This window comes from Centroberyx affinis, unplaced genomic scaffold (assembly GCF_046629955.1).
Source record: "Centroberyx affinis isolate AG114_WGS23_722 - 3 ecotype Tasmania unplaced genomic scaffold, CSIRO-AGI_Caff_v1 ptg001476l_1, whole genome shotgun sequence".
Classification (NCBI taxonomy): Eukaryota; Metazoa; Chordata; class Actinopteri; order Beryciformes; family Berycidae; genus Centroberyx; species Centroberyx affinis.
In genome coordinates this window covers 150,388-178,370 of record NW_027279944.1, presented here as the reverse complement: position 1 = coordinate 178,370, position 27,983 = coordinate 150,388, and the positions used below count along the sequence as shown (strand labels likewise).

At 42.1% G+C, this 27,983-nt stretch overlaps 1 protein-coding gene across 1 annotated transcript; it reads left to right on the top strand.

Annotated features, from left to right (window-relative positions):
- The first annotated feature begins 218 nt into the window (after positions 1-218).
- Positions 219-27,863, top strand: LOC139650273 (lysine-specific demethylase 4A-like). The gene is given in 24 exon segments (XM_071526879.1): positions 219-347; positions 1,852-2,013; positions 2,936-3,111; positions 3,296-3,410; positions 4,028-4,221; positions 4,780-4,829; positions 4,945-5,048; positions 5,133-5,270; positions 5,520-5,746; positions 10,900-11,063; positions 11,253-11,926; positions 12,830-12,937; positions 13,140-13,208; positions 13,210-13,252; positions 13,560-13,735; positions 15,164-15,377; positions 16,866-16,945; positions 19,428-19,483; positions 20,770-20,878; positions 21,991-22,182; positions 24,427-24,597; positions 25,023-25,142; positions 25,591-25,683; positions 25,867-27,863. Coding segments are annotated over 23 exon segments (3,552 nt in total). The 5' UTR covers positions 219-347; positions 1,852-1,872; the 3' UTR covers positions 26,005-27,863.
- The last annotated feature ends 120 nt before the right edge of the window (positions 27,864-27,983 follow it).

Below are 27,983 nucleotides of genomic sequence, written 5' to 3'. Positions count from 1 at the left end.
TTTTTATTGTGAAAGCAGTGGCTGCGAGGATTATGCATAGATGTTAAAGCTAAATATACACCGCATATCCGTATTATTTCATGGTTAGTAAAATAAGAAGATATAGGAAGATTATCATACGGCGTAAGCCTTCAAAGTCGTTCTCTGATTGGCTAAGCGTGTCCCATGCGTGTTGTGGTAAACAAAATCCGAGGTGCGTGCGCATGCGTAGAAGCGGTAATGGAGGACAGCTAACTCTGAGGCATTAGTTAACAAGCTTGTTTCTCTTTTATGCACATTGTTGTTCTTATCGATATCAAGACATTTACAGCGCAAGGGACAGCTTCTGAATCATTTCGGAGGAGTTGGTCAGTATGTTCAAGTTGTGTTACCACTTCCCAATTGCACTTAATCAGAATGTTAGCTCCACAATTTACAATGATAGTCTGCTAGCTAAACTAGCCGTAACTGCTTTCGCTTTGCTTACAGCTAACGTCGATGGAGGAGGCAGGGTGCAATCTATTTGCTGGAATGTACATCAGCGATTTAAATGATAGTTAACATTTGTTTTTTCATTACCTATCAGATAAACGTCAAGTTCAGTTAAGCTGTTAAGAACGCAATTATATTTTTCCACCCAGTGTCATGATATGAACGTTAAATTAGCTATCAAAGTTTCCTCACAGCTCACAACTGTACCATGAGTTGGTTTAGGTATTGGGTGTATTCCGTAGTTCAGGAAATAGTCGTAGTCCATCTTGGGCAAACCTTAACGTTAACTAGCTTGCAAGTAGTCATTGGTGTTTCTTATGAGTTGCCGTTAGGACAAGATGGCAAGCTCACTCTTAGTAGTTTAATTTGCACGTTCATGTACGTGACAACTGGTATTTGCGACTTGAATACCGATAGCAGCTACTATGCTAGCTGGCTAGCCAATGCTGCGTTGGCTGTCACTGCATTATAGCAGAGACGGTTTGATTATGGCAATATGATGAGCTAACGTTACTTTAGCAAGTTAGCCAGGTAGTGAGCTAACGTTTGCTAGTCGGGCCGAGTTAAAGAGACGCTTTAAAGAGACGTTGCGCTTGACCAATCAGGGAAGGCTATCGCTTTTTTCGCGCGACAGGCAAACCAACACTAATTTATGCACGCATAAAATAACATAATTATCGATCTGTGCTATTCGTAACTTTAACTCGCACCGTATTTATTAATTAAAACAAATGGGCTGTGTCCTTTGGAGCATAATAGGAATATGCTTCCGCTTCTTTCTTTCTTTTTATATCTGCACCAATTAGAATGCAACTGGCCATGTTAAAAATGGATAGCAACGAGGTTGTGTGTACTGGTGGATGTACATTTTATGCTTTAAATGCATTGGCCTACATGATGCATAGAAGAAGAAATCAATACTGGTCTGAATTTTTGTACTGACATAATATCAGCAACAGCTCATCCACAGACATTTGCCATAGTTGTATATTATGATAAATCCATGCAGGAAATTCAGAAATTTGTCATTTAAGCAGCTTGTCAGGCATCTTGTCTCCAATATTTATCTTTAAAAGCTGAATTTTGGTGCGTGAATGTAAGTACATGGGCAGAATAATCTGTATTTTTGTCCATACATCGTATGTCTTTACTGAATTCAAAAATGTGTGTCAGGAGGACCTACCAACCACATGACTTGAAACTACACAATTGGTCTTGATAATGTGACTCTTTTGAGCTGCAGGATGTAGTCCAAAAAGAAGGTGCTTGGCTGAGGGTGATAACTGAATGAAAGAATAGTTTAACCTGAGATCCTTTCACAATCAAAACGTTACATAAAATGTTAGAAATAAGCCACAACCTTTCCTTCACAATCTGTAGGGGCTGCCATTGAGCTTTGGGATGGCGTCAGACTTGGGTTCCCAAAACCCTGGCTCCAAGGGGATCATGACCTTTCACCCCACTGTTGAGGAGTTCCAGAATTTCAGCCGCTACATTGCATACATGGAGTCCCAGGGAGCACACAAAGCAGGTCTTGCTAAAGTAAGTACTAATACAACAAGCATTTTTTTTCTTTGGATGAACAATTTAAGTTATGTTCTTTACCTGGACTATCTGCTAACAGTGCCACATCATCTAAAAGTACACAGCAAGCATAAACAGCTATGCAATAGCTATTACATGTAACAGTTCTTACAGTGTGTGTCTGATGACTGAGGTGCTTACTCACCGGTAGTACATGAAAAAGGCAGCATAGGCTATGCTTTCTGTCCAATGCATTAAACTGTTTATAAATTATATAGATATATCCAAATATATGTGAGCTGTCAATGTTTATTAACAGTTGACAATGGTGAATGAATTCAATAACCAGTCTCTCAAATTGCTGTGTTCAGAAGGGGGGGATTAAATGAGCAGGTGTGTCTCTGAACCTCGCTCCTGGAAAATGTGAAATTGAAAACAGCAAAGCCAGAATGGTTGGGCCCGTTTTCTATTAAAAAATTAAAAGGACCACATTCAATTACTGTCAAATGGCGCATGGACATAAATAACAATATACACCTATAATATGATCGGGCAGTTGGAACGGTGATTGGACAATCATCAGCGACCTATTCAGAATGTCTATCAGCCGATTATGATCGGTGCGTCCTTTATACCCGTTTCTTCTTTTCTCTTACATTGTTTGGAGAGACCTCAAGCCTTCTGTTCTCTCATTTTCCACCACTTAGGCTTTATGTTGCGCCTATTTCTACACCAGCTGCCAGAAATACTGGGCCAAGACCATTTTCTATTATGGTACTTTTGTCCAGAGCTTTGCCGATGAATTGTCTTGGCAATTTTGTTAAATTGATTTTCATTTTGACACAATGCCACTTTTGGTAAACGGCAGCAGCTGGCAAACTGACCAAACAATGTTAATGAAAAACACACTATAACTCACTGTACAATCTCCCCCTTTAAGATTGTCCCACCGAAGGAATGGAAGCCCAGACATTCTTATGACGATATAGATGATCTGGTGATACCAGCACCCATTCAGCAGGTGGTGACAGGCCAGTCGGGCCTGTTCACACAGTACAACATCCAGAAGAAGTCCATGACCGTCAGGGAGTTCCGCAAGATGGCCAACAGCGACAAGTGAGAAGTGTAGAAATTAAAGAAATCTATAGCCTTTCAAGTCTTCTTGCATTATCAGAAAATCATTTGATTTATATATTTGCAATTTGATACTGCCAATTGCATTTTGCAACCCTTAATATTGGCAGTTCATTAGAGCTGCCCATCAGTACTGATTCACTCTGGTTGTTCATTCCTTTTTTAGGTTCTGCAGCCCTCACTATGATGACTTTGAGGAGCTGGAGAGGAAGTACTGGAAGAATGTGACATTTAACTCTCCTATCTATGGGGCAGATGTCAATGGAAGCCTCTATGACCCTGTAAGTTGTCTTCAATATCAAAGTCAATATAAATAGCTGCAGGTTGCTCTAGAGGATATTACACAGTATTTAGGTTTTGTGTTCACATTCTCCATACATTAGGGATGATAATAACCCTGCTTATGATGGTGTTGACATGGGCAGTGTAGGATTAAAATATATTAAAAGGCATAAAAATTAAAAGCATATTGGGGATCATAGAAAATCCTGTCTTTCCTTGTCATATTTACATGTCATATTTAGTCTTGGAAAAAAAACAGTCCCGCACAGACCGACAGCACTTGCAGGTAGCATAATTTTCATTTGTTAGGTTGGCTTGGTCGCAAATATATGCACAGTATGCAGTTGGTGGGGGGAGAAAGATGGACTCATGAGATGTGATTAACTTATGATCCCCGCACACACACACACACACACACACACACACACACACACCTCTATGGAGCCAGCGGGCCAGTCTACAGCAGAACTACCAAACAGCATGGGACTTTTTAATTTTATGGCGTCTGTGTTGCTGGACTCCTGCTACTTCAGATCACCAGTCCGGCCCTCGGTGTTGATTATCACTGCCTCAATTCTCATCTGTTGATCTTTCATTATTTACTACACACCTGCAGGAAGTGAAGGAGTGGAATATTTGTCGCCTGAACACCATCCTGGACACTGTGGAACATGAAAGTGGCATCACCATTGAGGGTGTAAATACCCCGTACTTGTACTTTGGCATGTGGAAGACCACCTTTGCATGGCACACTGAGGACATGGACCTCTACAGCATCAACTACCTGCACTTTGGAGAGCCCAAATCATGGTAAAGACACAAACTATTCTCTCTTCAGTCAGACACACAACAAGTTTTTAATCCCCAGGTTGCTCATCCCAAACACATAAATTGCATCGTGCAAAGTTTTAAAGTTAAAAATGTTTTATGACTAATATTGTGAGGCTGGTTTCCCCAATTGCAGTAATGAATACCTGCTGTTGGGAATGGACGTTGATACAAAACCTTCGCTGCCAACTGGAAATTGATTTGTTTTACATGCCTAGACTACCAAGGTGCAAAACACAAACTGAGTGGAAGCATAACTGTGTTAGAGAACAGCATGCAACTGAAGAACCTAGCATCCCAAAATGTAAAATTTGGTCAGGACAGCAACTTTGCCACATCATTTAAACAATGCTGTAGTGTGTATCCACCATCAGGAAAGGTGGAGCTGCTCAGTTGGTATGATCAGTATTTACAGAGTAGACATAATATGTTAAGTCAGGCTGAAGCCTTAAGTAAATTATGCAGTTTTCCATGATTCGGTTAGATAAATGCACAGTATTGTTTTGTTATGAATAAGACGACTCATTTGAATGTCTGCAGGTACTGTGTTCCTCCAGAGCATGGGAAGAGAATGGAGCGTCTGGCTCAGGGTAAGAGACTAGAGAAATATTTCTGCAGATATGTGAAACCGTTTATCATCATGGACCCTGAGACCTCCTAGATATCTATCACAATGCAACATCTATCCTCCATCTCTTTTTATAGGGTTCTTTCCTGGCAGTGCCCAAAATTGTGAGGCCTTTCTGAGGCACAAGATGACTCTCATCTCTCCCTCTATATTGAAGAAATATGGCATTCCATTTGAAAAGGTATATCAAGAATATTTGTTTATTTGTATTACAGTTGTCAACAGATGACCTCAGACCACTAATTCTTTTATTGCCTTTTTTAAGATTACTCAGGAGGCTGGAGAGTTCATGGTGACCTTCCCCTATGCCTATCACGCTGGCTTTAACCATGGTTTCAACTGTGCAGAGTCCACCAACTTTGCCACCCAGAGGTGGATCGAGTACGGCAAGCAATCAATTTTGGTGAGCACTATTAAATGACATTGTGGAAAGCTATGCTCTATCTAATTTGAATCAGGTTCCGTCTAGCCAATAAGAACATCACCATTGTACATTCATACAATCTATATCATGTATATCAGATCTACAGTGATATACAAATCTAAGTAAATACATGTCAAAAATTAAAACAATTTTAGTTTTTGTGGCTACAATATGACCTGCAAAATTTGTCTTATGAATCATGGTCCATTGTGCGTTTCTCCCCTTTAGTGTTCGTGCCGTAAAGACATGGTTAAGATTTCCATGGATGTATTTGTAAAGAAATTCCAGCCGGATCGCTATGAACAGTGGATGGCAGGGCGAGACACGGCACCCATCGACCACGCGCGGCCCACTCCCGAGGCTAAGGAGTTCCTGGAGGAGGGGTTTAATGACATCACCAGCAGCAGCAACAGTAGCTCACTGGAGAGCTGTGGCGAGGAGGGAGAGCGGAAGAGGTTGGTCATGTACTGTGGAAAAAGTATTCTTGTGTCTATTTGTTTTTGTTGAAAGCGTCCTTATGGTGACATGTATTAGATATTTAGGGCGATTTAATAATCTTGATTCTATTTGAAACTTCTTTTGATATTTCACTCTATTGAAAACGCCTCTGGGCATGTCAGCCAAGTGACTGGGGCCCAACCTCCTGGTCTTCTGGTCCAGGCTTACGCCTGGTCTTAAGCTAAGTCGGTCATAACTTGGCGTTCTATGTCCGACCTAATAGTTATGCCGGTTGCACCATCTACACTTAAGCCTTCTTCTCACTAAGACCGGGCATAAATCTTACGCCTAGTCAAGAGCAGGCGTAAAGTCAAAATTTAGGCCGTTTCTATAGTAACAACATAGCTTGACAACGGCGCGTCTCATATATCGACTTTACAATGAGCGGGCTTTTAGATGGGAGAGAGTTATTAGGGACAGAAGCAATCCACTGGACATATACAATGATGAGGAGCTGATTGAGAGGTTTCGATTCTGTAGGAGAGATCTATTTGAACTTATTGAAGAACTGTCACCGGACTTGCAGTTTGTGTCGGACCACAACGCAGCGTTGTCACCCACGTTGCACATTATATTTATTATTATATATATAATACACACCTTCGCAATTCACAGTAACGTTACTGCTCTCGTCATGAACCACATCCATCTCTGGAGAGACATCACTCTCTTTCAGCAGTTGGTCGATACTGCCGCTTTCCACACCAACCAAACCAGTAAAAGCAGGGGAATCCTCTCCAAAAACATCAACAATGATGTCACTGTATACTGACGTTTTCGGGGGAGGACCCCTGCCGGTTTGATGCATTTTTTCAAAGAAACGTCTTTCTTTGCCTTGCTCAGGAGGTCTTTCGACTTTTTCCTTACATTGTTGTCTGAACGAAGGCTGAACAATCATTTATGGCCTCCGTTATTTCTCTCCAAGTCGACTGCTTCTTCTTATTTGTTATTACGTTGGACTGCTTGGCAGTCAGCGTTTTCTTGTGCTGGCTGTGCAGCTCTATTCATTTTCTTATCTCAATGTCTGTGAAATTGCCATCTCTTTTTCTTTGATCCTCCATAACGTTGCTGTGAATTAGAAATGATTAGCAACAAATTAGCAAGACAGCGGGAGCTTGTTAACAATGTATCCTAGCAACGCATGCTGCTAGGCAATAGCCATAGTTGCGTGGGCAGTCACATGGACGAAGTTTGGTTGGTGCAACCGACGTAAAGTCCATTCTAAAGACTGGTCTTAACAAAGACCGACTTAGCAGTTAGGACCAAGCTTAGTAAAGACCAGTTGGTGCAACCCAGCCCTGTTGACTAATACTGTCAGCCTGTTACGCTGAGCCATTATTGCTGTCTTTCACCAGTGTTTCTGGCTCACGTGTTATTGGTTACTTGTGGCCTTATTTGTTTACCTATGTGAAAGGTATTGTTTGCACTGAATCACTGCTCATGGATACCTCTATTGGCCTCCATCTGGCTTCACAGACATCATTTAGCCAAGTGTGTATTACTTGGTGTATTACTTACTAGCGCTTGAGCTGCATAGTAATAGTATATTAGATTGGGGGGGAAACAGCCCCCCCCCCATCTTTGGCCCGTTGGAGTATCTTCATTTGAGTGCTTGTTTTTTTTTCCAACTATATAATTTTACATAACATTCTATTCCATCTTTTTTACTGTTATATGCAACCATCTATTCTTCCCTGTAATGACAGAGCCACATCCCTGCACTGATCAAGTCTTGCTTTATTTGTGCTTCCAGGGAGTCATAATACAATTTACTTAATAATTTAATTTTATTAAGTGATACTGTCTCCAAATATTTAATTCTGTCCTGATCACATTTCCATGCAGCCTCGCAAGCCAGACGAGTCATGAGTTGATAACACTGTGAGAAACGTCTGGCGTCCCCCTGAGAGTGATTTCACGTTGTGTCCTCGCATTAGAGTTAGGGTTTAGAGAGAGACAGCACAACACATCAAATGTGCTACCAGGGGGAAAAATACACTAGACAAGGTTTATTCAAACATTAAGAACGGTTTTAGGTCAATACCACTAGCACACTTAGGCCAGTCAGATCACCTATCTATACTCTTAACCCCAGCATACACTCCTCCTCAGGAGAAAAGCTCACCCCACCACAAAGACTGTTAAGACATGGCCTGAAGGAGCTTCCTTGCAGCTGCAGGATTGCTTTGAAAGGACTAATTGGGACATTTTTGAGGATCAGGACTTGGAGGAGTACACATCAACTGTACTCTGCTACATACAGAACTGTGTTGACAATGGCACCGCCGACAAACACATCCGGGTGTACCCCAACCAGAAGCCCTGGATGACAAAGGAGGGTACAACTCTCCTCAAGGACTGTAACACCGCCTTCAGGTCCGGTGACAGAGCCCTATATAGCGCTGCTAGAGCCAACCTGAAGAGAGGCATCAGGGAGGCTAAAGCCGCCTACAAGAGGAAGATTGAGGACCACTTCACCAACAATGACCCACGGAGGGTGTGGCAGGGCATCCAGCACATCACCAACTAGAAGACCAGCAACTGCACGACTGTCAACGGTGACGCCTCGCTGGCAGAGGAAATTGTTTCTTTGCTCGTTATGAGGTGAAAGAAGCGGAGACAGACACGACTCCTCCACCAGCCTCCAACAGCCACATCCTCACTGTGCAGGAGCATGATGTGAGGTGTGTGCTCAGAGCAGTCAACCCGAGGAAAGCTGCTGGCCCTGATGGTGTGACAGGAAGGGTACTGAAGGAATGTGCAGACCAGCTCTCCGAGGTCTTCACAAAGATCTTCAACCTGTCCCTGTCTAAATCCATCATCCCACCTTGCCTGAAGTCTGCCACAATCATTCCACTGCCGAAAAAGACTGTCATCAGTGGCCTCAACGATTACCGTCCGGTTGCACTTACACCGGTCATCATGAAGTGCTTTGAGAGGCTGGTCCTGCAGCACATCAAAACCAGCCTCCCACCCACCTTCGACCTATACCAGTTTGCCTACAGAGCGAATAGGTCTACAGAAGATGCCATCGCCACTGCTCTTCACACTGCACTGACCCACCTTGAACACCAGGGGAGCTATGTGAGGATGCTTTTCATAGACTTCAGCTCTGCCTTTAACACCGTCATCCCGGGCAGACTGGTCACTAAACTTACTGACTTAGGACTTTCCCAACCCACCTGCTACTGGATCAAGGACTTTCTGACTAACCGCCCCCAGACTGTTAGACTAGGCCCCCATCTCTCCTCCACCCTTACACTCAGCACCGGCGCCCCACAGGGCTGTGTGTTGAGCCCCCTTCTCTACGTCCTCTAAACTCATGACTGTCCCCCAACCCATCAGATGTTTACATTTTAACTGCACCTTTGTATGTATATATTCCCAACTGCACTACTTGCACATAGGGCCACTGCAATTCAGCAAACGTGCAATATCCTGAAGTGCAATATCTCAGCAGCTAATAACAAAAATGCCGTATTGTATTGTTTTATATCTTATTGTTTTATAGGTTACAGAAACATATACATTTTATATTTTATATATATATTTAGCACTCTTAATTAGTTTAGCTTGAACTCTTCTATTTTTAATCGCTGTTTGCTATGTGTAAATGCACCACCACTCAATTTTGTTGTACTCTGTGCAATGACGATAAAGGAATTTGATTTGAATTGAATTTGAATGATTTACATGCTCAAACCAATCTGAACGAGTCATATGATGTAGGCACAATTTGCCTCTAGGATAACTGGTAAATAGTGTTATGTATGTAACTAGGCTATTTACCATTTGTATGTGATGTGAAGTTCATTCACAGCGATCCAAGGTACATTTTCTTGATAGAATGTATATTGGTGCATGTTTTGCCATTTATCATTCAGCAGCTAAGATTCCAGGCTACTGGAAAAATCTGTCAACTTCCATAGTTGATATCTGAGTCATTATTAACACCAAGCTACATGGCAGCGATGCCCAGTTTTGCTCATTCACAGATCTTGTCTTCCATGGTTTACAACCATGAGACATAACGATGAGTATTGGGTTTTCCCTCCATGCCTTGTTTTTTCTTAACCATCAGTGGAGCTAGCCGAATCCGGTGTGGTGTAGTTCTTCTTTAAATGCATTCATGCCCTCAAATTCTGAAATAACAGAAGATATAGCTTCATCACTAGGTAAACTATAATTACACATCACTAACCCATATTTACTAATAGTATGCATGAGTGTCTGCAATTACTTCTCCAGGTTTATATTATATAATAGGTAATCTGCATACAAAGCCAATTTAGGATACTCTTCTGCTGTTTTTACACCCTCAATTTTCTTTGTCATCCTAATACATGCTGCTAAGGCTCCATACAAGTAGACATACGCTCTCTGTTCACCCTTCATTCATGCAGTTTGCTCTTGGGTTCGCCAAAGTGTGGAAATATGTACTTTTAATCCACCTTTTCTTCCTGCCCAAGGGGCGTGGGTTTAACACTGTTCTGTTCACGCTTTATACGTTCACATGGACAGAACAAGATGTTTTAGGTTGGGGTGATCAGCTGCTTGTGTCACACGCTTCTCCTCATAAGGGAATGCCTTCATCTCACCAGCACTTGTCACATTGGGTGATGGAAACTAAATCTCTGATTTACAGTAGGAGGTGGCTACAGCTCCCAGTGGGCGTGAGAGCCAATTCTACCAGGGCCATGGCCACTCTGTGGACCCTGTTTAAAGGTGTGTACTTACAGGAAATGTGTGTGGTGGTGAGTTGGGCATCTTGTGTCATGTTTTTTACATTGTACTGGCCTAACGTCACTGCACCATTATCGGTGCGTACTGTGCTAGGAGTTGGAACTTTGGTCACATTCAAGCCTATCTGTCTTGTACAGACTTGATGTCATTGGAGCTTCCATGGTCAACACACCCAAAGGCGTTTTCCCTAGAGTGAAATATCTCACTCCATTTTTCAAAGAACCAAGGTCTACATTAAATAATCCAAAGATGCTGGAAATGTACTATACAGTCATCTGATAACAAAATATCAAAGCAGATGGGATTAAGCCCTTCCTCTCTTTAAACTGCTACCTCTCCCCCCTGTTTCTGTTTGGTAAACCCTCAGCCCTACACAGAGGATAGAGACCAAGAGACACAGGGTGTGTCTTGAGGTGCCTGAGGAGGTTGTTCCCAAGGATGAAGATGAGGAGGAGGAGCAGTATGGGAAGCGACCCAGGCTAAGCCTTATACCGCCGCGTACTGTATCGCAAGATTGCAGGAGAAATAAAGGTATCGTTACTTACGCATCTTACTGGGTTCCTGTGGGTCAAATTCTCTGGAAGGGTTTTAAGCCTCTAATAATAACTGCTTATTTTGTGGTGAAAGGAAATCAAATCGAATAGAATATAGCTTGGATAAAATTGAGGATTTTGTTTCTCCTCACTTCCTAAAGATAAAGATGTTTGATTTTATTTACAGGCCCACCAAAGTTGGTTGTAACGCCAACCAAGCTCACATTGATGGATCCGTTCCACAGGGGCTTGACCCAAGGCAACAGTGACATCGGACGTCCTCCTCATTATGCCAAGACCCGTGCACCTGCAATCTCGTCTCAGTCCCAGGCCAGAAATGGGCATCTATCAGCAGCAGTGGCACCCACATGGACCGAAGCCACAGCACAGCCTGCCCGCAAAATGGGGGTAGCCAGCCTGCTCTTCCATAGGACTCTGAGTCCAAAAGACACCCTTCAGGTGCACAGCTACACTCTGGAAAAGCAGCGGCAGCCTCACACACAGCTCCAGGTGCATAGCTATGCCAGAGAGCACCAACCCCGTCACCTCCAGCACAAGGCCCACACACTGTCACACACGCAGGTACAGTCCCAGTCTCAGGCACCAAGCCACGAAAGAACTGAGCCACAGCCAGAATCAAAGATCATTCTTACCAAAGTAGTGCAGAACGAGGCAGAAGCACACAGTCCAGGAGAGCAGCAACAAGAGGAGGAGAAGCCCAAAGTGTCAATGTCAGTTGAGCCTCAGTCCGAAGGGGAGAAACCTGAAGCTGAGCCCACCAGCAGGTCTGCTCAAACACAACACGAAGAGTTGAGGAAGATGGAGATGGAGGTGAAGGCTCCCAAGAACAACAAGCGAAAGGTCGGTCTTTTTATTTTTCTTGATTGTAGCATTTTCTAACAGAATATTCGTAGGCTACACACACACAAGACCAGGGGTATTCAACTGTGTGCCATGGAGGGCAGAGACTATCCAGGTTTTCATTCCAACAAGAGACTGCACCAAATGACTTCACTGATTAGCACATCTACCCAAGAGGAGGCACTAATGAGTGAAAACACCTGCTGTAGTAACTGGAACGAAAACCTGCATGCTCTTGGCTCTCCATGGTACACGGTTGAATACCCCTGCAAAAGGCATACACACCCTCCACAAGACACTAATACTAGACACAACACAGGTGATACTGTCAAATTCAGTTATAAAACTGGGTCACTGGGGCATTCTGTGGGTCTGTTCACTGGAACATGCTTGCAACTTTATGGGTTTCTGCGCACAGTGGCACATTCTTGCAACTTTATTGGTTTGCACATAGGTTACAATCTATGGGGCATGCATCTTTCTTTTTCTCTCTAATACTAATAGTTCATTTAGTCATATAATATAATCATTTTCAGACTTAAAACTCATTATGAACTATCTATTTAGAGCTCATAATTCTTTTGTCTTGTCGTGATTGCTTCCTTGCTTTGAAATCCTGTTGCACATGCAAGTAAAGTAAAGAAACAAAGTAATAAATAAAAAAAATAATTGAAACAACAGCAGTGACTTACACAGTGTTGGTGGCTCTGTACTGGTGCATTTTCCTTGCATGGTGTTTGCATACTAATCTCATCTTTCTCAGTGTCATTACTGATCACTGCTAACAAAATAGTTATACAGTAGGTGGTGATCCTTCTGGTGATGGCAGAACACACTTTCTCAGACAGTAGTCTAGAATCTGCCATGAATGTTAAATTGTTTATCATGCTGTTCAAACCACAGAGTAACCATTCCCCCCTTGTGGATAGTGGCATTATCATCCTGCAAGACATCACGCCTATCAGAAAAGCAATGCATGATGAGATGAAGGTGATCACTCAGAATCATCACGTAAGTAGTTATTAGCTGTGAGCAAGCTCCCAAAGGGATGATTGGGCCTGATGCTTACCAGGAAATGCATGCACACCAGTACAGAGCTCCCGATATCCCTCAACATGGGGAGACTTGATAAGAATGGATGTTATGTTGATTGCTTGCAGACACGCTCCCTGTGTTGAATTTTCCTCTTGCTATACATCTCTCGCTCCACCAGGGGTCAGAAGAGCAGTCATACTGCAAGTCAGTGGTGAACAAGCAGCAGCAGGCAGAGCTCTGCAAGCTGCCCCCGTCAGCACCCTCTACTCAGAGAGGTCGACAGTGATGACGGTACGCAGTATTTCACTTGACAGTTTATTATGTGGTATAACTGCTCAATCTAGTGGTGCCATTTTGTGTACACGTTTACAAAGTGCTGGATTCTGTAATGTCACATCCTGTCTTCACATTCTCTTGTCTTTTATTCATTTATTCCATTTCCAATGTTTGTCTTCATATCAACTCACATCTCCTTCCAAATCCTTCCCTTCCCTCATCTTCACACCCCATCCTTCTGAATCCCTATGCTTCTCCTACCATTTCCCCACTCCCTTTACCTCTACTTCTTCCGCCCTTCATCCCTCTATCCTGCCTGCAGATATGTGTGTGGATGTGGACTTTGAGCTGGAGGAGAAAGAGGACTGGGCCAAGCCCCTAACCCAGCTGTGGCAGTGTCGGCCCTATAACCCCCAGGCAGAGAGGGAGTACAACAAGAGCATGGGCCAGCAGGCCCCCTACTGCTCCATCTGCCTGCTCTTCCACACTTACCACCAGGTAGGGAACTACAGGGCTGCTTCAGCCTGCCTTTTCTGCATTCATAAAGTTCTATTACTGAATTGCCATATGGCCAACATTTGGGTTTATATTCAGTTGACAGACTGGTTATCAATGCCATAGCAATAATTGGCATTAATGGCAATGAACCTTTCAAGTACAAAAAAGAATTCAGTCTGGTTTCCGTCAGCAGCATAGCACTGAAACTGGCCTTGTCAAGGTTGTAAATTATATCCTATTGAATACCGATGCAGGTGAGTGCTCTGTATCCTCATTGAAAGATTGAGGCAGTGGGTTGGTATCTTAGGGTGCATCCTAGACTGGTACTCTTCCTATTTGACTGACAGGAAATTCCTTGTGTCCATGAATGAGTATGTCTCCTTCCTCCTCCAGTCCTTGATCACATGTGGTGTGCCTCAAGGCTCAATTCAGTTCTTTTTTCCTTGTATATGAGTCACATGATTAGAAGGCATGGCATTTTCTTCCATTGTTATGCTGATACCCATGTTGTACCTCTCAGTCAAGCCAAGTGAATTAAGCAAGTTGGCCTTTCTGTATAACTGTTTAAAAGATGTTAAGGACTGGATGTCAAATCACTTTTTACAGTTAAATTCGGACAAAGGTGAAGTCCTTGTGATAGGCTCTGAGCATCATTCCAGCCAAGTTCGACCTGCCCTTGGTCCACTAAATCAACATATTTAGCCTGCCTTGAGGAACTTGTGCAATATATTAAAAAACTTGTCCAGTCGTGCTTTTTCTCAGAAACATTGCAAAAATTTGATATTAGATCTGTCCTGAATTTCAACAATACAGAGGATTATACACTTGTGTTGCATCTTGCCTTGAATACTGCAATACCGTCCTCACCTGCCTTAACCAAGAAGAGGTGGCTCCAATGTGTTCAAAATTCTGCAGCAAGGCATTTAACTAGAACTAAGAGACTGGACCATATCTCCCCCCAATTTTAGCATCTCTTCATTGGTTGCCTGTTCGTTTTAGAATTGATTTTACTGATTACTTTTAAGACTTTGCATGGCCTGGCCCCTAGCTATCTTTCCAAATGTTTGATCCCTTATGAGCCTGTGTGCAGCCTGGGATCCTCAGGCGGGAACCTTTTCACTGTACCTGTGTCCAGGCTCAAGACTAAAGGTAACCAGGTTTTGCCATCAGGGCTCCTAGGCTTTGGAACAACTTGCCTGAGGAACTTAGGCGGGCAGAGTCTATTACATTTGTTCCTAAAAACGTACTTTTATCATAAGCACATTAATATTTAGATTAAGTGTTATGCAGTCCCAGGTGTGTATTGATTGGGTATTTCGCAATGGATTTGAAGGTATCTCAGCCAATCCAAACTGAGGATTGGATCCAACAGAATTCCTCTTACTTGCATAATATAGTAATAAACCTCTACACTCTTTTTGCCTTAAGTCGGAGTCGGGTAGCGGCAGTTCAAGCGTGGTGCTGAAGGGCCGTCACGGGGGCAGACAGTGGTCCAAGCCACTCATCCCTGAAGTGTGTTTCAACACCAACACCAACAAAACAAATGAGAGTGGGGAGGGACAGCTCTCTAACCCACGCCTAGCAGAGGACGGGACCAGCCGGCTGGTCAGCTGTGCCCAGTGCTGCGTCCGCGTACACACCAGTAAGTAGCTTTTGATGTAATGGATGATGTGTAATCATGTGTATTGGACAGATAACTCATAGTTATAAGATAGATAGTTATAAGAAGCTTACAAGTAAGATGGCATAGGTTGAAACGCTTGAGTGGTTATTTAATTAAAACATAGCTTACATACAGTACATATACACAGCTTCAGATCTTTTCTAATTCTTATGGAAATTACCTGTGGCCAATTTTTTTCAGAGTATTATCATATAACCTTTGATTAAAAACAGCCATCAGTAGGGGCTGTAAATGGATAACAAATGAATGTAAAAAGACAGTTACGCTTTACAGACTTTAGGAGACTGTCAATGGCGAGGTTCAGATAATAGCAATAGTATGCCATTTTACCAACATTTTAATCCATAGTAATGTGTAGAACAGCATTTGGAATACTACAAAAACAGTATTTGGACATTAAGCTGACATTGATTTTGTTTTGCCAGGTCAGTCACACTCAGTTATATGTTTAGTCCCCACTACACGTGGCATGTGTTGAATTGTCAGCAATAACATGCTTAGTATTCAGCCAGTACATGGGTGGCTTTCCCAAAGCATGTTGTAGTGCTAAGTATATCTTGAAGTCATCATTCAAGACATTCACTCATTTCACAAGGCTTTCCTGAAAATACTCGCAATTCAAGTAGTACGTGAAATGTGTCGTTCAGTCACGACAGCCTGGCACTAGTCATGAGATTTCAAGTATCATGAAGGCAATATCCGCCACTGCAGACAGAGGCCGATGTCTTACCTAAACTTTTAAAATAAGCTCCTCTCCACAGCATCAAAAATATTAGAGGCATTTCACTTTTTGCCCTAACCCTTATTGTGAAAATTGATAAATAATGCTACCTCTCTTTCACTGATGTATTTATTATTAGGCTACACCAAATTCAAGCACATGCTGTAGTCTACATTAATACCCTATGCCTCATGCAGTCAGCTGTTCGAAGCATACCTCCGGCAACTGGCGTACACTACAAAAAGTGTGGTCTATGACCCTGTAAATTCAGGAAATATTTTCCCTCAACAGATGAAAACTGACCAGTAATGGTCAGCTGGGTCTATATTACACACCAGCCTGCAGCCTATCGGTCACAACTCTGAACTACTGAAATCATCAGCTCAGTTATCAGCATTTACACAACATTTACATGGGGCCTATCTGAAATTAATCATGAATATTGATGTTGAATGAAGATCCATTATTCCCCCACTGACAATTTTACTTCTGTTTGATTTGACATATTTCATGTTTTTCTTAATGCAACTGTGTCATTTGCAAAAAACATTTCATTTTGGTCTAGTCTGGCCTATGGTAGTTTTATAATCTGTTCAATTCCAATCAATTCTATTAAATCACCAGCCAAATAGAGAACATAACTAACATGACCAAGCTGTGAAACGGAGCTTGTGTGCCCTGAAAAGAAGGGAATGTGTGACGTGTTCCTTCCTGTTCCTGCCCAGGTTGCTATGGTGTGTCCGGAGATGAGGCAGAGCTAGACGACTGGCTGTGTGCCCGCTGTGAGGCTGATGCCACCACTGAGGTTAGTTAATAAGATAGACCCAGTCCTCTCAAATTGTGCTCGGACAATTACTTTGAGACAAATATTTCACATTGCCCATCATATTGGTAACAAACCATCACCATTAGGATCAGTGTTATACAGTGAATCTTAATCAGTCTTGCTAGTGTCAAAGCCTGATGGAATAAAAATTCTTGGGTGAAGGATGGTTCCATTATACCAACCTTTGTTTTGTTTTTTTAAAGTATAGGTAATCATTTTCTTGACATTGAATTTTTAACCATGCGAGAGATCTGAGAGTCTGCAGGTTTTTATTCCAACCAAACACTACAGCAACTGATTTCACAGATTAGTTCCCCTTTCTCTGGTTGAAGGTGTGCCAAGTGAAAACAGCTGGTGTAGGGATTGGTTAGAAAGAACACCTGCAGACTCTTGGCCCTCCGTGGCACATGGTGGATGTGTGTGTGTGTGTGTGTGTGTGTGTGTGTGTTTTAACAATGAAGTAACACCTGAATACACACCTGACCCCCACTGACGGCCCACCAATGTGCCTCAACTCACCAGTTGGCAAGCAGTGTGAGTTAATGTTCTTAAAAGCAGAAATGAAACCGTGGCACACCACCACCACCACCACCAAGTTGCACTTGTATTGAGCAGAGAGTGTAAAGTAAAAACAACACCTGTAGCAGTCCTGCTTTTATCACTCTTGAATTAAACCAAAAGCCTGCTCTCTATGCTACCATTTCCTTTGTTCTCTGATAGTGAGAATGTTCCCATCTTATGTGGGTTATTGTCAGGGGATTTTTACAGTGTTTTTTCTCCCAACTTTGTTCCCAATTCGTCATTTCGTTTGCCCCCTCCACAGGGAGGTTTAACCACAGGGTTGACCACAGGGTTGGCCACAGAGCAGCGACCCTGAAGCTGCTAGGCTTTCAGTGTCTTGCTCTAGGACAGCAGGTCACTGTGACAGCAAGATGCTTGCTGTCACAGTAAGATGCTTGCTGTCACAGTGTCACAGGGGCTTGAACTCGTACTTTCATGCTGCTGCCAGAGCCTTAAATGGAGAATTATCTGATTATAAAATACAAATGCAGTCCAGTCACTAGTCTCCAGTCCAGAAACAGTTCATCTTTGAGTGTCTGTTCAAAGCGCAGACCTACAGACGTGCTGCTTATATAGCTGTATATAGTTTAAATGTCACTGGAATGCATTTTTCACAGACAGTTCTCATCTTTCATGGACCTCTTGGAGCTGAAACTGACAGCAGAGGTCATAAGTGTTGCATCATGCTGAGAGAACTTAGCAGCTGCTCTTCCCCTGAATGTTGTTTTGGAACAAAGGGGAATTCTTTTTTTCCCAATCTTTGTAATAAACATTACTTTGCATCATAAGAAGATATAGCCTTAGCTGTTATGTTCCATAATTAGACACTGGTGTGTGTTGGTTTCTCGTCTCTGAAGAAAAACCGTATGGTTGGTAACTTGGTGTTTTGGGGTGAACTTAGCTGAATCACAGGATCTGGGTGTGACCACATTTTGTGAAGTGTGATCCCTAATAGTGAAATTGAAACCCTGTTTTGCCCAGGCAGCGCAGCATGCACTTGCAAGAACAGGAGTATCTTGATACATTACTCATGATTAACTGATTACACAGATCACGTTTTAGTTGAAATGAAGTCCTCTCTGCTTCAGAGCACAGACACTAGGTTGTTGTGAGACATTGCTTGAATGTAGTCCATTTTGTCACAAACAGCATTGACCACCAGGTGGCATTGCGCCCTAAATACACTAAATGTTAAAATGTTGTTTTGTTTAATTGCTTGGATGTAGTCTAATTTTGGCACAAACATATTTTACCACCAGGGGCATTGATACCCTGAACAGACTAAATGTTTGAATATTGTTTTATTTACACATTGGTGTTGATGGATGTTGGATGTTGCTTAACCTCCTCTGGCTGTAAACCAAGTCTGGCAAGACTTTATAGACAGCTTAATTTTTTTCTCCTCTTTACTTCACAAAATTCTTGTATCTGTAAACTATTGAGAGAGATTGATCATGGCAGCTGTTCTATCACAGCTGACCCTATATGATGGCTGCCCTAGTTGTAGTTAATATGGCTGAAAACTGCATTGGTCCTGCTCCCTTGATTCAGTTATAAATAATATACAGTTGTACTCCATATATCAAAACCTCTGACAACCAAACTGAGATGTTAACAGTTGTTGGAATTTCCTTGTTATTAGCTATATGCAGGTAACTGTTCAACTACAAATTGCTGCATTTAGAATATGTGCACATGTTTGGTGCGTTGCATGTGCCCTTCTGATATGTTGATGCATTTCAGTCATTTGAACATTTCACAGTTTGAACGGTGTCATCCATACAGGGAACTTGCACACTTCCATACTTGGCATGTATCACAATAATGTCTAAGCTAAGGCATTGTCGTAACCAGAGCTAGTATGCTGAAATGAGAAATTATTGTGTGATTCTTCCCCCAGGACTGCTGTCTGTGTTCCCTAAGAGGCGGTGCTCTGCAGAGAGCCAACAATGATAAGTAAGTAGTGCCAGTAGATGCACAGTGCAGCCACCATATATAGTTTTGATTCGTAGGATTATTTAATGCACAACATAAGGCGATGTCTTTCATCGGCACAGTCATAAACTTGTGTGAGTAAAGTGAAGGGGAAGCCATTTTCGACAATTACAACACAGCCCAGTCATAGCCTGGCTGTCAGACTGTGGCTGGTACACCACAGATGGCTACACATGCCCCCATTCAGTTTCCCTTGACCTCAATGGGTATGCCATTTCCTTGAGTCGATCACTGTTAAAATCCATCTAGTGGATCGAGGCCCCGCAAGCTAAATGCACTTTTTAAATGCACACTCGCACACACTTATACTACATACACACCCACAGCCTGTGGTCTCACTCTTATCACTGAACATAGGGTACACTAAGTGAATGTCAGTCTAAATGACAGGAAATGCCTATAGACGGAAACCACTTCTCCCTACTGTCATAAGCCATTACAGAGAGAGATGGTTGGAGGATAGGAAGAAGTGGTTGGTTCACCGTAGGCCAGTGAACAAAAACAATGATACTGCTGTATTGACACATTCATTGTCATTTGACTGATAATCTTAGCCAGGATAACATAAATACACCCAGTAGAATAAGCAATGATTTAAAAGGTTACAGAAAGCGCTGCAGTGGGTAACCATACAGGTGTAGAGTGTTTTGCATTATGGATTATCCTCTAAAGACAGTCTGCTCCTCTCTGCCAATGCAGTTTGTCTGAGTTCAAAATATGTTGTCATGATTTTTGAGGATGTTCCCCTTGTCACATTAAATGATTTTGCAATTTTTGACAAAAGCACCTGCAATTTGGGTGCCACATTCTGGCCTTGGAACTTTATTTGCCTCACATTGCTTTGAAAACTCTCAAACAGAAGTGGTGATTGTCAGACCTCTTTTAAAGCTGACACATACTGCTAATTGACATTCAAATTAATATCACTCACCCGTGTAGCTGCCTTTGTAATTGTGATTTAGTTACTTAATAGTTCAAGTATTTCTCTTATTTGGTACTTTTGGTCACCCTCTGTATCTCTGTATGTATGTATTAAGCTATGTTTACTTATGGTTCATTTGCTAACATTAACTAGCAAGCCAAGTAGCCTAACGTTACATGGGACTGCACAGAATAGTTAGTTGTTTTCTGTGAAATAGTCTAAGCACATTGTGGATGTGGAATACATGCTGTGGCACTTTTAGAAACACTGTGGCCTAGACATTGTGTCTTTGTCCTGAATCTATTTCGTGTTTCCTGTTACATAGGTGGGTTCATGTGCTGTGTGCTCTCACTGTGCTGGAGGCTCGTTTCGTCGACATCACTGACCGCAGCCCCGTTGACCTCAGCGCGATCCAACTGCCAAGGTTCAGACTGGTAAGACTCGCTGGGTTACAGTGGTCTGTTGTATGCTTGACTACAGCGATTTAGATTAGAGGACCTTTTAAAAATCTAAAGCACAAAGGTAATAAATGATATAAAAATGGCACCAGAGCATTCATTTCAATGTGGAGTGACTGAGTGCTGAAATTAAACTGTTTTACACTGTAATGGCAGCTGGAATAAGACTGACTCTCTTTTGGCTTTTTATATTATGTCCACCTCCTTAGGTACCACTATACTATTCTACAGTGCTATTAATATTCTCAGGATTCTCCAGTGTGGTTGGAGGCAATTATTCCTATAACTGTTTGTTGGCTTGTGTATCTCAGTTTCATCATAATGCCTTTCTTATTTATTCATGGCATTACAAATCAGTTCCATTTTTCCACTGCCAGGCACTTCTGAACCATGCATGAATTGCATTCCTGGTAAGCAGGGCTTTGCCATAATAGTATCTATTTGTGGGTTCAAGCTGAAGACACATTTTACCACTGTCATGCTAAAACTCATGTGGCGCCTGTTGGCTGTCCTTACTAGGTTTCACTTCTCATTCTGGTCCTCGCTATTTCTGATTGATGACTGATTTTAATGTTTATTTCAAGTGCATAAAGGAACTGTGACATTCTGACAGCATCTGAATAGAAAAAGAAAATCGCCCACGTGCTATAAATGTGCATTTTTCCATTGTGTGGGTGCTCCCTTCAATTATGCAACGTTTTCACTTGAGTAATGCCAGTGTTTTTGTGAACTCACAGTTGGTGCACCTCTGCTTGCACGTGAGTCATGTACTGAACAATCTGTTGGAAATATATTAGGACTTCAGTCACAATAGTCGGCCTTGTCTCCATTGTTACGAAGGTCTTGATCTCAAAAGGACCTTCCTGAATGGTTTAACTTCTAAATAAGTAGGTATGACATCAGACACCCATGAAGTAGTGAAAGGAAATAAGTGATTTCCCCAAAATGTCTCCTCCCACTCCACATCTCTGTCTGCCTTTCTCTTACTAATCCTCTACTTTTTGTCTTCCTCTCTCTCATTATCATGCCTCTTTCCTCATTTCCTTCCTCTTCTGTTTTTCCCATTTTTCTCTTCCTCCCTCTGGTAGAAGTGTGTGTACTGCAGGAAGAGGATGAAGAGGGAGGTGAGGGGCTGCTGCGTCCAGTGCTCCCATGGGCGCTGCTCCACAGCCTTCCACCCCACCTGCGCTCAGGCAGCTGGTGTCCTCATGCACCCAGACGACTGGCCGTTCATCGTCTTCATCACCTGCCACAGACACAGAGCGCCCATCATACCTGAGGTACCATAGAGGAAACAGGCCTTAAGGCCCATTCACATCTAGAACGATAAATATAAAGATAACTATAACTATAAAAAGATTTAAATCGTTCTAAGTAAATGGAATGTCTGTGTTCACACTACTGTAACTATAAAAACATTAAAAACGACAACTATAACTATATTTTTGGTTCCATCTCAGAGCGATTTTTTGGATGTAGAGACAACGATAAAACATTTTCAACCAATCAAACTAAAGTTCTACAAAGGACGGGGTGGTAGAATTTGGTAGTTCACTGATTCACTGCAGTGATGGCGTGTTGCTTGCTGAGGAACTGATTACAGAAGTCCAGAGGAACCCGGCGCTATCTGACAAAGACCATCGCCTCTAAAAATGTTGAAAAGAAACGTGACGTACCGGTCGGGAGCGGAAGAGCTCTTGGGATTAGCGGTACGGCTGTTTACTGACTTGTGGTGTTCAGAGTCACCTACTCGTAAAGAAATGAACAGCTTCACTTGGTGACCATTACTACCATTAGCTCTCATATAAACAAAGCACAATAATGTAATGAAAGTGCCGTAAAAGAGCATTATTATCTGCCATCTCCTCTCTCTTTTGCGGCAATTCATGAACCCAAATCGGCGGTGTCGTTATTTACTTTAGAGAGCGAGTAAAATAAAAGCACGTTGGTAAAGTAATCATGCTCCATTTTTTCTCTGAATATTCGGCGCCAATATCATTGTAGTGTGAACGCTTGAGCAACAGCACATCGTTATAGTTTAGAGTTATCTCTATAGTTGTCGCTGTAGGTGTGAATGGGCCTTTACTCCTTATTTCAGCCTGTGCACTTTCTTGTAACTGCATGGGCACTGTTTTCTATTTTTGGCCACAATGGCACCTTTCTTCATTGTACACACACTGTCCTGACCGCTGTGTTGGTGGTCCTGCCAGTTCAATAGTGTCAAACAGTGTGTAAATGGTCACGTCACAGTTTTTCCATATATTCACCCATTAGGAATCTAATGAAAGATTTTTTTTTTACTCAAGAGTAAAACCAGTTCCAGTGTCTTAAAGAGCATTGTTCAGTGTTCAGTGATTTCTACTTCATGGAGGTGGCATGACCAACAGGCCCAGACAGCCATAGTCAGATAGTCAGGCGTACAAAATGGTACGATGCTGGGCCAGGACCCTGTGATGCTCAGCTGTGTCCTGAAATCAGAGGCTCCCTGCTAGCTGATGGTTAATGCCACCAAGTGGGAGCAGAGCCATAGGGGGTAGTCAACATGCGTTTCAGAGATTCGTTTCAGAGATGCGTTTATTGATTATGTAATAAGGTTATAATAGTAACAATTACTCCCATTGTTCCAGTAATTTTCATGTGATTTTTCCAGCCATTTGTGTCTGCTTTAGTAGTTACCATGGCAATTGAAATATTATTACACTGCCATTAAGAACTGTGTTCTCATTTATTATTACCCTTTTCAGAATGTGAATTGTTGATGTATGCAATTTTAAATCACATTTGATATTGAACATAAAGAGCTTTTTGCCCAGTTCATCAGATGGATGCTTGCACCCATCTTAGTGCTAAGATGATCTGTGTCTTATTGCAGACCGATGGACAAAGATGATCTTTGTGACAAGATGCTTTTAGGAAGTAAGGACTCCAATTAGCCATGCAGGGATCTGCCCATAAGGTCTATCTTAGCTTCTGGCATTGATTTAGTCAGCCACACTGCACAGTAAAAGTTGGAAAACCATTTTCTCAGCCCCCACAGTGCCACAGGGATTCTTCCTTTTGTGGATGTTCATGCTGCTTTAATTCACTAATTAGGGGAGACAGAAAACTGTTTGTTCTTGTCAGGAGACACGCAAAGACAGAATTGATGTTCACTGAATTGCAAATTAATTTTCTTTGGGGCATTCTTTTTTTTTGTAGCCATCTGTGCACTTCAGGTCTTGGCTTGTTTGTAGAACCAGCTCAGCTGTAATGTAAATTTTCATGTTATACCGTTAAGCACACAAGGCATTATAATCTCTTGGGTACATGTTACTGACAAAATGTTGTTGTGTCAAACAGTAGCCTAATCCTACTGTTATCTTTATGGACTGTAGGATTTACCTTTATGGAATTATCTTTATGGACTCATGTGCGTTTTATTCATTACAGCCACTATCTTATCTTTTTTTCTCTTTGTTTATATAGCAATTACACAGTGTTGAGTGATTAGTTGTTAAATGTAAACCACAGTCTCTGTCCCCTAGCGCAACAAGGCTTCCATGCGGGAGTTGGCAGTGGGCCAGAGGGTGATTTGTAAATATAAGAATGGCCGCTACTACCAGAGCGAGGTGACGGAGCTGACCAACGCTACCTTCTACGAGGTGGTGTTCGACGACGGCTCCTACAGCGACAACCTCTTCCCCGAGGACATCGAGGTTAATAGAAATGCTTCAAGTCATCATTTGTGTGTTGTTAGGGTATCTTTAATGTACACTACTACATAATACAGTATCATAGATACTACCGAGTACAGTGTAATAACTCAGCATGCCACTAATTGTATGAGTGAAACTAATCCAGTGCTAAGATAGTATATTATTAGGATGTTAATACAGCATTATTTGTGAAATTTCACATGGAACTCTACCATTTGAGAGACGTTTTTCTCGTAAAACCTGTGTATAATGTGGATGTTGTGGTTAGGAAACAGCAGTATTATAAGCAAATTGCAACAGCTTCCTTTTTAAGAATTTATAGAACACAGATTGCAGTGCTATTAGTTTGCATTTCCCGTCGTATGTAATATGTAACCTGTGTGTACCACTGATGCCAGTATTTCCTGTGTTTGTGTTGTTTTCAGAACCGGGACTGCGTTCGGCTTGGTCCACCTGCTGAGGGTGACGTCGTCCAAGTGCGCTGGACGGATGGCTTGATATATGGGGCCAAGTTTGTAGCGTCACACTCCATCCCCATGTACCAGGTAATGTGACCATATCGCCACTTCTCTCTCACTTTTTCACTCACTCACTCACTCACACACACTCTCTCTCTCTCTCACTCACTCACTCTCTCACCCTCACACACACACACATACATACATATACTATATATATCTCCCTGTGTATTCAGACCACATCAGAAGATGTTTGGTTATGTTCTTCGATTAGTGGTCTATGATGAAGAAATATGGAGCGATGCAACTGGCTGCAGCTTACTGTGGTTTTACTACCCAGTTAATGGGTTGTGTTATGTCTGAATGCTTCATTGCAGTTTGCAAGTCAAAGTGTTTAAATTGGCATGTAATTGAGAACATTCATTAAAATACAGGCTTGTGCAGGGGGTGTCGATCTTGAGAAAACTGATTCATCAAACTGATTATGTATATTCCAATGGTTTATCCTAATCTGTGTGTGTGTGTTTGTGTTCAGGTGGAGTTTGAGGATGGGTCTCAAATCACTGTCAAGAGAGAAGACATCTACAGTCTAGACGAGGACCTGCCCAAACGAGTCAAGTCACGAATGGTAACTGAGAAACTCGCTGTAAATTTGAATCATATCAGGGGGAAAAATCATAAACCATCCTAAAGATGCTAAGGAAAGATGTTATGAAGTGTACCAGGCGTGTTTTACTATAGCACTGAATTTTAACATTATATGTTCAACTAATTTCTAATTCCAATGTCTTTTTGTTTTTTTGCCCCTCAGTCGGTGGCGTCGGACATGCGTTTCGAGATCTTCACACAGAATGAGGTCAAACAAACTTCCAAACGGCAACGGGTCATCAACTCTCGATACAGAGAGGACTACATCGAGCCTGTCATTTACAGAGCCATCATGGAGTAGCTCGTCCATCTCCATTTCTTTCTCCTCCCTTCCACCTCCTCTATTCCACCTCATTAACTCACCACACCCGGAGAGCCGCATCTCCAGGTGCCCATACCCCGGTCGGGCTTGTGTGTTTCTGGCTACTGCTGATAGGAATGACCAACCCCCCTCTGAATGTGGAAGGCTTCCATGGCCCATCGGGCTACATATTTATAAACTACGGCTGGGACTTCAAAAGACTTTGATGTGTGTTGATTAATCATGTTAGACACCCTCCTCCCATAACACTCCCCTCTTCTCTGTAAATGGTATCTTCTTCCTCCATCTCCTTTTTTGCTCAGGAAGAAGTCGCCAATAAATTATTAAATATGGAAAAGGCTGGACCCATGTAACTGGGGCAAGAGGTTTTTTCCACCACCATATTTAAAGACCCTACCCACCAAGGAAATACAGTTTTACACAATTTCATCTGGACAGCAGTTTCCTGCTGCTGTGATATTTGTTCCATAAATAAGTTGTTGCTCAGCTCAAGACTAACTGATCCAAATTAACTTTGGACTGTTCAACATAATCAGTTGACCTTTGTTATTTTACAGTGCCGGAAATAATGTTGGCCAGTCTGAGCCTGTATGTATTACCAGTAACTAGGTTTTAAGGGGGCTTCTAAGGTGCTTGAAGGTGATTTCGTGGGTCAGCCTTTTCACACTAAATGTCATAATTGTAGTCCAAGAGATAATCAGCTGTTGACTGCAAATAATGATCAGACCTGTCAATTTAAATCAAAAATCATATTGCACCAAGAACTGTGTTATTGCTGATTTGTGGCTCCCAAGAATGAGTCACAAGGTCACTGAGAACCACTATAAGATATGGGACAGATCTTTTGACAACCCCTCCCTTTAGGCTGTACTTTTCACATGCTTTGCAGTATGCGGCTCATAGGCATTATTTCTCTCTGTTCACCTTTACCAATATGCAGGTGTGACAACGTCTCTACTGTGCATCTACTGTGAAGATAGGAGCAAGCTAGACTAGGTTTAGAGGCCCAAGCCTTAAGTTCCAAAGGGCCAAGCTTACTACTTTTCATTTGGTTATGTATGAAAGTTCAGATTTATTGTGACGATTATTATTATTGTAATTATTATTACACTTTATTTATGCCAGTTGTGTTGGGTTTGAGAACACATTTTGTCATGGCTTTGCTGCGCTTTAACAATCTCTAGAAAACCTCAGATGTATTTATATTTGTTATATAGATAGGTTTTCAGACGTTCTGTTGAAGTTTTCAGGCTCACTCTCTTTTGTTTTAAGGCACTCTGTTGGGATTGGATGGTGTGAATGCCAAGGTGGGTCAGTTCCCTCTTTCAGCAAAAAGCACTTATTAACTCCCGCCTCTTAATGGCCCACGGCACATCTACCAATATCTAGACAAGTGGCTTCTTCTAAGTTCAGGTACTTTACTGAGCATGTGCAAGTGTGTTTTTTGGGGGGTTTTGTTTGTTTTTTTGCCTGATAAAAAAGCTAGCCCTAGAGATGAAGGTTGTACTGAGTTTATAGTTTAATTCCAATTTAACCAACTAGACTAAAGGGTGTGGGGGGGTGGGGGTATTTTCAGACTTGTAGAACAAGTTTTCCCTTCCAGCTCCCTCTGTCCAAGTCCCTTGTTGTACCTGCTTTAAGATAGTGTTTTATGTAGAGAATAAAAAAAAAATCAACTGGCATCTCAGGAGGGCTTGGAGTGCAGACACCTCTTGAGCTATGCCCATAAACATTTTTCATGGCTCCTGTTGTCCGTGCTTGGTTTCATTTGGGTCCATACTCTGGGCAGCATTGACTCTGTACACTCTTTGTAAACATATCAACTGTTTGAGTAAAGATTGGAGTAAGAAAAAAGACTGTTTCGTTTGCTTATTTGCTTTGTGTAAGTACAAGCTACATTGTGTGACTGTTGTGATTGCCTAATAATCTGATAAATCATAGCGTACTACATCAGAAAT